Source organism: Triturus cristatus, chromosome 8, assembly GCF_964204655.1.
Source record: "Triturus cristatus chromosome 8, aTriCri1.1, whole genome shotgun sequence".
In the NCBI taxonomy this organism is placed as follows: domain Eukaryota; kingdom Metazoa; phylum Chordata; class Amphibia; order Caudata; family Salamandridae; genus Triturus; species Triturus cristatus.
Genome location: NC_140591.1, coordinates 1,662,212,315 through 1,662,224,803, shown reverse-complemented (window position 1 = coordinate 1,662,224,803; position 12,489 = coordinate 1,662,212,315). Strand labels below are relative to the sequence as shown.

The following is a 12,489-nucleotide window of genomic DNA, read 5'->3' as shown; positions in this document are numbered from 1 at the left end:
ATTTATACACCTACATAGACACTCACACACCACCAATCATCCATAGAGGTACTCTCACACCTAGTCAGTCATGCAAATAATTAATTACACTCCCATTTACTCACCTATGCAGTAATACACACTCAAGTTCACTTACTCATAAAAATAGTACCACATTCTTACGCTCTTATACAATCATTGCTACAAGCACACACTTATCCATACAGCCACTCTCACAATCACACACTCTTACATATACCCACTTATATACTCTTACACGCATATATACTGCCTTTAACATATGTAGTTAGTCACTAATGTACCACTGAGATATACATTCAATCCCTAACACACCCATACATACACTGACTCAACTATACAGTTCATCACAGATGCACTCTTAAAACCATGCACCCATAGAATCACCCACTCACATATCTATGCACAGAGTCACACACAGCCTACGCACACAAACACTCAGGCACCCATACAGATACTCAGACAACCAATCAATAACCCATATAGACACTCATATAGCTATTCACAAAACCATGCAGCCACTTATACACCAACACACAGACACATACAGACATTCACACAGTTTAGTCACAAGTCTGCAGTAAGATACATTTAATGACTCACTTATAGAGTCAGTTACGCACCTAGAAAATCATCCATTCACACAAATGTACACCCACTCATTCTTCAACAGGCATTTCAATATATATATTGAACATATTAAAACTTTACAGAAACAAAGACTCACTGGATGACGTCATCAGTGATGTAATTTCAGATGTCATCAGTGATGTCATCAGTGATGTCACTGACCAGGTCATGAGTGATGTAATATGGGCGTCATCAGCAGTGCATTGCGGGGGCGCGAGTTATAGTTAGCTGAACTAACTATAACAGGGGAATTTCTAGGGTTTTGTACGAGGGAAATGTCCAGCTAACTATAACGCCCCTGAAACCTATGGTTTTTTCAGTGAATATATATATATATATATTGGACGTATAGGGTTTTAAAGTACTTGTTGTACTTGTTAGAACAGTTTAATAACATTGTTTTTAAGATTTATTATAAGGACATTCTTTTTCTTATACATATATATTTTGATATATCATCCAGTCGGATGAGGAGTGGGTGTTATGATTCACAATGTACCCCTATATAGACCTGGGTAGTCTCCTAACCTTTCACCTACATTTAGTCTGACATTGTACCACATGAAGGTTTTGGTGCTGACCTTTTAGTAGTTAGGTGCTGCTAAATGTCATGTGGTTTTCTCAGAAAACTAGCCTCATTTCTTATGCATGAGGATTCTCAGAAGCACAGCAGGATTACCATCTTCTGCATAAGAAGTGTGTATAAAGTTCATCAATATCGTCCTCCTTGGCCGACATGACACAGCAAGGTAGAACCCCAAGGGTACCTTTTGAGTATATAAACACCATATCTTGGCTGGGGCAAGCAGAGGAGAAAGACTTCCAAGCATACACACTGACACGAGACTCCGAGGTCCCTGCACTCATACTCCAGCACGCAATGGTCTGACATACCTCATGGGGTGTACATCTCAAGACCAAGATGGGGTCCTTCATTCTCTCACTTCAGGTAATGGGGTTGGCTCTATCCTCAGGGGATTCTTGGCTATACACCTACATACACGCTAGGTATGTTTAGGTACAACTAGTTAGGGTTAGCATCGTAGGAGTACGCATTAGTATTGTCATGTATCTATATACCTGAATATATCCATTGTTTTAGCACTATGGTAGAATTCTACCATCTATTTACTCTGTTGGTGCTTATAACCGTATACATCTGTTTCTGTCTTATGGTTGCAGCACACATATTTTACACTAGAATGACGCTGGCTCAATAAATGCTTATTGAAAACGTCCCCATCATTTATCCTGTGTATCTCTCTGAGACAAAGTGAGCACGAGTGACTGAGCAAAATGTACTGTACTGGTTCCACGATCCTTGAGAGGACAGGGTTATCATGTTTGATAGTTGTCAGAAACTATTCCCTCCTTGGTAAGAAGGGTTCATGGTGGCACTGTGAGCTAGCTAGTATACAGGTGAACATATCTGGAAGGGGTGTCTGGAATCAATCTGGGCAATAAATTCCACAGTTTATGTTGTCTAAATGTGCAGATCCTATATAGATTTATAGGAACTACATGACAACACAACCACTCACATATCCAAACAAAGATCAATACAAGTACTCACCCAACTACTCAATCACCAATAAAACTACTCACACACTCACTCACATACCCAAACAACCACTTATATATCCATTCACACATCCATACAAGCACTCACATATCCGTTCACTTACCCATACAGCCATTCACACAGACACTCATGCTCCAATACAGCCACTCACACACTGACTCACTTAACTAAACTGCCACTCGTTCACCGTATAGCCACTTACACACCCAGTCACTCAAACATATAGCCGTTTAGGCACCACCTCAATCACCTATACCGTCATTCACACACCTGCTCACCCCCATACAACCACTTACACAGCAACTTTCTCACTCATACAGCCACTGACATACCACTCATTCAGCAATACAGCCACTCACAGAGCCACTCGCTCAACTCACTCACCCACATAGCTAGCCACACACACCCTTATACACCCATGCAGCCACACCCATACAGCCACTCATACACCCATTTACACCCTGATACACACACTCACACAGACACTCATGTAATATATGTTAGAAGTAGTGTCATTCATTAATAGTACACCTAGTATACTACTTTAACTTTTGTAGCAGATTAGTATGTATGTTTAACACTCATCTTCTGTTAAAAAATACTTGTACTCCCTGGATAATGTCATCAGTGATGTCATTTGAGATTCCATTCGTGATGTCACTGACCATGTCATGAGTGATTTAATAGGTGAGATCATAAGAAGTTCATTGCAGGAGCGTAAGTTATAGTTAGCTCAGGGAACAATAACTGCTGAATTTCCATGGTTGGGTATGAGTGAAACCTGAGCCTAACTATAACGTCCCTGTAACCTTTGTTTTTTTCAGTGAATATACATATCAAATACACACACAATAAAACCATCAAAATATTAACATTTCAATAAGAAAAAATATAATAATTTATGGTAGACAATAAATCAAATGTTTAAAATTTACAAAGCACAAAAAACATATTTACTAAATATGCTTTAGATATTAAAATGAATTAAAAAATATAATCAAATAACATAAAGTAGAAATAAAAACAATTATTGTTATAAAATCTATTTTATCAATATTATGAAAACTGTTGGAGTCTAAGAATATTAAATATACTATTCAGACTCTGGCTTATTCCTACTCCAGTCTATGCAACAGTATGGATAGTGTGGGACTTCGGAGGAGTTAGGTTACTATTCCTACTCCAGTCAGTGCAAATGTAGGGAAAGAGCTGGATTCTCAAAGAAGTGAAATGTACTATTCCCACTTCAGCTTGTACAAAAATGGGCAAAACGTTGAGCCTACATTACATTTTGCAACTGGTGCTTTTTTGGGTAAATTGTCCTATATTTAGATACTTTGTAAGTTTGGCCATGTGCAGACAGTTTTGATTGCCCTTCTGGACAGTACTGTACAAGCTCAGGTTAGTTTGAAATTATAATTCATTATCATCATTTAGGGGTCACCAGGGTTCGCAGCTACGACCCCCCGCTTTTCCCCTTGTAATCTCTGGCACTGCCTTTGTGACCCTTGGCCTCAGAGGAGGTCAATTCAGGGCCAGAAACACAACTCATCCTTATGGAGGTGGGTTGGGGCTCATTTCTTTGTTATGTCTAATTTTTTGTACAATAATAGTGGATAATGTTCCATTATTCACTATTAGTGTCATAACATTAACCATATTTAGCTGGAATATGACCTTCCCTAGTAACTGAGGTAAGAAAAAGAATGCCTATAAATGTATGTTATGTGCATGCTTGTGGTGGAGTGTGTGTTTATGTGAGAGAGAGTGTTTGTAAGTATGAATGAGTGTATTTGTAAGCATGTGTGTGTGAGTGAAATTGAAGGTCAAAGGTCATGTAATGCCACTTGTGCTACCCCTATCATTTTTAGTGAGTTGAAATTCAAGTTAAAACTCTATAAACAATCCAGTATTCGAACAGCATTTTTTGCTTCTTTCTATCCAAAGTTAAATACAGACCAAGACGCAACTTCAAAACATATAATTTGGCAAGAACTTATGAAGGACAGCCAACTGTATGAAAATGCTTGCTAGAAATACCTTGAAGGGGCCATTAGAAACCTACTGCTTTCTAATCTTATCCTATTTCTTTTGCTGAAATGCGCAGTTATGAAACAGGCGAAACAGATGTTCTCCCACAAGCGTTAAAGCAAATAACATGCACGATTGGTATCCCCTCATATGTGCATATCAAGATGAGAAATGCTTAGACCTTCTTCTTCGCACAGGGAAAATGACCTCTTTGACTGCTGTTGGGGTATGTAAAATACAGCAATTATGAGTGTTCAGCTGCCCCTAGGGTCTCATTGCAGAGTCAGCAGAGTAAGTTCCCCTTCTCCCTGGCAGAGACTATGGGGGATATTTATCAAGCTTTTGTGCCACCATTGCACCACACAAGGGAAACACAAAAATTAATGAGACTTATCAAGCCTGGCAATACCACCCTGCGTGGCCCTGAGTGGCTTGATAAATCAAGAGTAACGCACCACAGCACAAATAGATGTGTTACTCTGCCCCAGGGAGGCGTTCCATGGGTGGAGTGTGGGTGTTCCCATGTATCCACCCATGGATCTGGATACATTGCCAGATTTACCAACATTGGTAGAGTTGTGAATGCATCAGAATTGTACGCCTCCCCACCAGAGGCGCAACAAGGAGAAATATCTTAATTTCTCCTAGTTTTTTCCTGTTTCTATGTGTCCTGCATTCTGCGGCACACTTAGAAAAAGGACGATGACTCTGAGGATAGTTTATGTGCAGGAAGAGCAACCTTTCTGGACAAAAACAATCCTGCCTACAACGCAGGCATCCCTGCAACATGATGCACAGACAAATGTGCACCAAAACAAGGAAAGGACAGGAATGTGCTGTATATTGGTAAATATGGTGCATTCCTGCCCTTTTACCTAGCTTGCTACGTTGTGCTGCGTGAAGGAATGATAAATCTGCCTCATCTTGTGTCTCTGAGATCTGCTTTGTTAAGACGGTAACACTTATCCCTGTTTTATGCATTCTTCTGGGGTTGACAGTTTTCACTCCTCGTATCCAATGGGCAGCAATTTAAACTATGAGAGGTCAATCAATTTTTGATTTGCCTCTTTGGCCTCTCATTTATAAAAAAACCTTTGCATGAGAAGGCCAGTGGTCCATTCTCCTGTTCCCCCGTGGAACTGGGGGTGAGTGTCTGAAAAGTTTCAGTGCCCCGTCCATCATCTCTTTCTGCTTTGTTCTTCCTAAGTTGGCAGGGTATGCCCATATGTGGATCCCTTGCTCACTTTGCCACTGGATGCAAGCTAGCCTGGCTGATGAGGGATGTTACCACATAACCAGTCCCGGGATGCTTGTTTACGGTCCAGGGAAGACCTGGTTTGGCAGTTCGGGCTGGACTGTTCCCATGAGGGACAGGGTCAAGACTGATTTGCATATGGCTGGGTCTGAACTTGGGTGGCAAAGTGAGCTAAAGAACAGTGATGGATTCAAATCAGAACTGTGACTGGTATGAGTGTCTGAAAAGGTTTAGCACTCAATCATCATCTCTTTGTGTTTGCTTTGTTCCCACCGTTAAACTTCCCTTTAGTGTTTAACTTCTTGCAGGATTCCTATTTTAATCTAATTTCTTCAGCTTCCTTGAAATGATTGACCATGAAAGTACTTTGTATCAAGACCATAACTTCAGGTTGGGGGCTAGGAGAGATTGGTGCTCTCCTATTCAATGAATTATATTTAAGTTGTTACCATGACAAAGTAGTGTTTAGACTAAGCTTTTCCCTTGTCCTGAAAGTCTCCTCCTCTTGTCATCTCTCTGCAGGTCTGATCCTTTCTGCCTTTTTTTAATGCACCTTCTTCTCATCAGAAAATCTTACAGCCTTTCCTAGATCTGGTTAGGGCTCTCGCCATCTATTTGGAGAACAGCTTCCTTCAGGAAAGTAGATTTTCTATTTGTTACTTTTCCACTCTTAGTTGTTGGGTTAAGACAGTGATTGCCATATCCTATCAAAGACTAAGTTGATCTGTGTCTTTCTCTTGAGCAGCTTTCAAGGGACCCCCCTGAAATATTTTTGCACAGCTGCAACTTAGACTGGACACATTGGGCCCAATTCACAAAGGTAATCATACACTTTTGTGTAAGTTTACCACTTTTTGGTATTCATAAAGGTAAACGTAGACCAAAAGTCTAACTACACTACTTTTTAGTAATCACAAAATTTAATACTACTTTTTGGCATTCACCAACGAAAACTTAGACCAAAAGTCAAACATGCCTCGCCGAAGGGGGCCGATTACTATGTTGTTTGGAAACTGTCCTGAGCTAATTGGGTCCGGAATAGTTTCCAAACATATCGAGTCCTGCGAGTGCGGATGACCGATAATGATGCTTCCCAATATTGTTCGGTTGGACTCGCAATGACTTCAATGGGAACCTGTGTTCAGAACGAGAACAGAGGCTCCCAGTGAAAAAAGGGTTGGCTGGGGAAAACCTTGCACCCTGTGGCGGTCACCCTATGGTGCCAGCCGCATTATGCATGACTGGGAAAAGGGATCCCTTGGGTACCCCCCACAGACCCCAATCGGACACCTCCAGGTGAAGGGGGTACCGCAATGGACCTCCAAATACCGATTCCAGCAGTGTTTCGTCTGGGGAAAACCGATTTGTAATGCCTGTCCAAATCGGTCATCTTACTGGCTGGTCCGGAAACCGTCTCCATAGAGTTGTACGAATCTGCTCTGAAAGGCTCGGGTTGTGCAAATGCCTTTCAGAACTGATTCGGACTGCTCGTACGGTTTCCAGACAATGTAATCGTTCGCTTGGAAAGCTATACAATTCGCTCGGAAACAGGGGTTCTGAATCGGATTCTGCAAGACTGAATCCCATCCGGAACCCTTCCAAATGGCAAAGTCAAAGGCACCCTCAGACTAGATGTCTTCTAAAGGGAAACAAAAACATGTTCAAACCTTCTCAGGAAATGGCCCATTAAAACAGGATGTCCTAATGACGCAAACAAGACTGGTGCCATCTCTGCCCCTTTTTGAAAAACGTACAGAAGGACCACTTCCTTTTCAAACACATGGATATGAGTACTCCTTGGTTCACTTAAGTGTCTTATGATAGGTGTTTAAGTCACTCTCCAATTACTTTTCAATCTAAATGTCATTTTTAGCATCAGACCTGTTTTTCATCATAACCCCTTGTCAGTCTGTGTTGTTCCTTACATTGTGCATTGTCTAGTTGTTCTCTATTACTGCATACCTCTTTGTGGTCTGTCTTTGCATTATTGTAAGCTATATTGATCAGCATGAGTTCTTCTTTATCATGCCTTAAAAGGTTTCTTGCTCATATGCTCGGTTTCACTATATATGAAAGCATGGAAACTATGTTTACCTTCCTGTTTTATGTATGTACAGTGCGCTGCCATTTTCTTCTGGGTGTAGTCCATGCAATATAGTTCCTCTAATGAATAAATAAGTACAACTCATGGCTAACTCTCATTCTAGCTTTTTATTACCAAAGTGTACTTTGCCAACAACACACTGTCTGGAATTCATATCAGGCCTTAACAAAATTATGTAGCACTTTGGAAAAAATATACACCCCAGCAGTCCAGCACCGGAGCACACAATGGCAAACACCTCCACGGCCACCATGTATTTTCCCCGTGTGCTCAGGTATGCCGGGATGAAGGAGATCCACACACTGACAAACACCAGCATACTGAAGGTGATCAGCTTGGCCTCGTTGAAGCTTCCGGGCAGATTCCTTGAGAGAAAGGCCACTATAAAGCTGACTGTGGCCAGGAGGCCCATGTATCCCAGCATGCAGTAGAAGAAGATGGTGTCTCCTTCATTACACTCAAAAACGACCTTGTTAATATAAGACACTGTGTTCAATTCTGGGTAAGGGGGGGAAATGATTACCCAGACAACACATATTAGAGTTTGGATCAAGGAGCAGAATAAGACAATGGAGATTGGCGTCTTTAATCCTAACCATTTTCTTGCAGAGCTTCTTGGGTTTGTTGCCATGAAGGCAAGAAAAACAATCACAGTTTTTGCCAGAATACAGGAGACACTGATGGAAAAAATGACCCCAAAAACCATCTGCCTCAGTATGCAGGTGAGTCTTCTGGGGCGGCCGATGAAGATGAGGGAGCAGAGGAAGCAGAGCATTAGGGCAATGAGGATCAGGTAACTGAGCCCGCGGTTGTTGGCCTTGACAATGGGAGTATTTTGGTACTTCATGAAAACTAGAAGCACAGAAGCTGTGAGGAAGGTCATTGAGGAGGCAGAGATTGTGAGTGTTAGACCCAATGGCTCCTCAAATGTCAGGAATTCCACAACCCTTTCAATGCATTGATCCCGTTCTTCATTGGACCACTCGCTGTCAGGACATTTTGTGCAGGAGATCATATCTGAAAAAAAATAAACTAGTTTAGACATGTTTGATAAAACAATTAACAGCAGTATTCATTGATGCCTGGGAGGGTGGGGACAGGCTTTTAAGTCAGATTATTTTTCATGCACAATTAGAGCCTCAACTACCAGAAGAGATTGACATTGGAGACTTGGGCCCCGTATCACTTTCTGCACACAGGCCCAAACATTTTGCATTGAACAACTGCACAAAACATGAAGGTCACACACAACAAAGGAGGACTCCTAAACCAAAGTTTCTCCAAAGAAGAAAATGTACAATGATGCCTGTCCAAATAAGAAGCAGGCACTTAAGACTGAATGGCACTAAAACCGAATTCCTTTTCTCCTCACCACTCAAGAAATTCAAACTTGGTGGCAGGCTGGTTAATGCCCTTTTCAAGAGCGACTTCAACCCCAAGTGGAGAGCTAGTCTCTTTGGGTTTACGCTTGACAAGAGCCTGAACTCTCAGAACTGTATATTGAAAACTAGGGAGAGGCAGCAAGCTATAAGCACTGGTTCAGACCTGCTACTATCAGCATCAGAATGTCCTAATCCACAGCCTCTGTCTCCTTTTAGCCACTTCCTCCTTTCAGGCTCTATCTCTGGTATGTGGAGTGTTGGAGTGGCAGTGAGAGAGGAAGAAGCTGTGATGTCAGCAGAGGCACCCCCTCCTCCTGCAGGGTCAACTATAGGCAGTACCAGTTTGAAGAGGAGGGACCGTCTGCAGATCCACTCTCTTCTGCTGCCTCATCAGAAGAACCAAAGACATTTGTCAGAGACAAAAGAGAGCCGTGGTTTTTGTGGCTTTCCTCCCTCGTTCCTTCTGTGATATTGGTCAAGTCCATGAATTTCAGTTATTGCCAGGGTCATGGTGTGGCAGTGTGCGCGGTCCAGGCAGTAACATGCATGATTTGTCCAAATAGATGCCACAGAAAAGGGGGGGAGTTTTTACACCATGGGGTTGTGTCTTGATTATAAACTTTTGTTAATTAGGACATTGTGCCTTCGTAGGGTGAAAAGTTCTAATGGAGTCATAGCCCCCTGCAGTTGGCTGTATGCAAATCAAAGTCCTTGTTATTGGCCCTCCCCTTCAGCTGAGGTCGATAACACTGATGCATACCTTTAAAGACAGTCAGCCTCATGCATCAAGCCAAAATCCAGTCGGTAAAATACCGATTCGCTAATAGCTCCCGGTATTGAGTTAAAAATACCCAATCCCAATGCATCAACCCAAAAGCAAAAATCGCTATTTAAGGAATCCTTAAATAGAGATTCCTTAAATAGCGATAGCATTTAAGGAATCCCAAATTGAGATTCCTTAATTTAAGGAATCTCAATTAGGGATTCCTTAAAAAATTAGCGAATTCGCTAATAGGGGGAGCAAATTACCATGAAGATGAACTGCATGGTAATTTGCTAAAAGTTTGAAAAATGCACTTTTGTGCATTTTTCAAAGTTTCATGTTGCGCACACACATGCCCTTAGAGCATGTGTGTGTGCAACATATGTGCACATATCAATTTCAGGGGTGCAATAGGGTGTCATTTTGACACCCTTGCACCCTTGAAATTGCATGAGCAAATTGCGAGAACCTACTGGTACTCGCTATTTGCTCATGCAATCTCCAATTCATTCCTATGGGCCTGGAGGCCCATAGGAATGATTGGGATGGCATTCCTTAATTGCTACTCGCAATTTGCTAGTAGCAATTAAGGAAAGTTAAGGAATCGCTATTTGAATAGCGATTCCTACATGCATAGCCTTTTACTATTCCTTATTAGCAAATCCTTATTTTTCGCTAATAAGGAATCGCAAATGCCAATGTTGATGCATATGCCCCTATATTTACAAACAATCATATTATATTGCATTACAGAACTTCCCTTGTGCTTCATGGCATTGATTTTGCACCAACCCACTGCCCTGAACACATTCACTATTTGCAGTATTGTACCCTTTCTTCTGAGTCAGGATCAGTGAATATACCCTGATGGTGCCTTCCATGCACTGGGTGAAAGATGACTCAATGTATTGTTTTTTAAAAATGTGTAGTCCATTATTTAGTACAAAACTATGTCTTGCCTTTCGAATCACTAAGTTTGCTCCTATTTGATGATTATTTTATTTATTAGTCCAAAGATTGTTGGCCTGACTCTCATTGTCGTCGACTTCTGTTGATGATCATATATACATTTCATCCAGAAAAGGACTTAAAGAATCCATGCTGGGCTTACAAGAGCCCTAGGTGTCCATATCTCTTGGAAAGTTCACATCCTGCTGTCTACATCATGAAATGTAGATATATGAATATTTGCAGTCATGATTTCTGAAATGAATGAGATTTGCATCAAGAACCTGTTCGCATTCATAGATTGCAGAAGTCAGAAAATGCTGTTCTGACCAAAGTTTGCCAGAATTTCTGCCTCAGGAGATCTACAACAATGAATGAACATGGAGTGATTCTACACTCCAGCGGGGAGAAGATTCATGCTATATAAGAAGGCTCTTCATCAGGAATGAGTATGGAACAACCTTATTCACGGAAGTTTCCTCAAACATCAGGTAATAGAGTCCACTGGGGGCAAACATTGGCTGTTGTCCCTGGTCACTTTTCGATGCACAGCAGGTGCACATTTTTCACTCAGCACTTAAGGAGCACCTGATTCTTGGACTTAACAATTTATTGTCATGAAATTGACTGCAAATACATGGAAGGTATTTAATCATTGCTTTGTCTGGTCCTATGTGTTTTAGGATACATCGCCAGGTTCAAGTGTAATTTATGAGCATTTGTGCAATTTCAGATTGTGTTCATTTTATATGAAATTCTATACATACGACCATTGTTCTATGTAGCATTCCTTAGAAGTAAGTTCGCCATTCGGTTTATGTCACGTAATGCTTGATTGTGCGGCTAACAATAACAATTTGGATTGACTTTTGGAAAGGTTAAAAGAATTTCAAAGTTACCGTTGGGGGCTAATTTAGTGTTCGACTAGACTGATCTTAGTCCTCTGGATTAAAAAGCTTGAAATTCTATCCTCGTATTTCTTCAGCTGAATCAGGAGTAAGATGCAACATCCACTTGGAGGAGAAGTAAATCTCTTCTTTTATGAGTGTACCAGATTCTTCAGCCTATTTTCTAATACTTGCCTAAGATTCTCATATGACAGCACCTTGTGTGGATAAGCAAACCAGAAAAAATATGACAATATGACTGTAGGATAACCAGAACCTGGTTTTGGGTTCATTATCTGACTACTAAAACACGTAATTTATCATCAGTAATGCTGGTGGATACTCTATCTACATGCATATTCCTCACCCTTAGAATATACCCATACATTAGAGTGGCCCGAAAGATTTAACAGCATTGCTTGTGCACACTGGCTCGTGGCGTCATGTGGCTATGCGCCAATTTCTTTCGCCCCGGAAGTGACACATGTAAGTGACACTCATGTGCACTGGCACCAGTTTCTTACTTGACTTTGTTCGCAGCCTCAGACATGGAGCCCAAAAATAATTACCAACAACAGTGTGCAGATATCTGGATTAAGACCTTTTTAGATTGAAAAGAAGACCGTTCAACAGAATAGGGAGGTGAGAGGGTCGTGGGGAATCTGTGGTCTCATCGAGAATTCCCAGAAATAGTGTTACCGAAGGTAGGTAAATTGTTCTTCTGATCGGTACTTCCAGCTGCAGAATCCTGCCCTTTAGAATGGATACCAAAGCAGTACCTCTCAAGGTAATGGGTCTGTGGAATGGCTCAGATCAAAAAGCCATGCAGGGGCAACATAACCAAATGCCCATTCTGACAGACCTGGCTGTTGAGTAGTGTTTCCTGAAT

The 12,489-nt window shown here is 41.3% G+C and overlaps 1 protein-coding gene across 1 annotated transcript in view; it reads right to left on the bottom strand.

Annotated features, from left to right (window-relative positions):
• Positions 1 to 7,712: 7,712 nt before the first annotated feature.
• LOC146808510 (extracellular calcium-sensing receptor-like) overlaps positions 7,713 to 12,489 on the bottom strand; it is a 146,490-nt gene continuing 141,713 nt past the window's right edge. Inside the window, exon 6 of the mRNA XM_085623965.1 lies at positions 7,713 to 8,637. Coding sequence (XP_085480091.1) covers positions 7,715 to 8,637 — 923 coding nt within the window. The 3' untranslated portion in view covers positions 7,713 to 7,714. The remainder of the gene's footprint in view (positions 8,638 to 12,489) is intronic.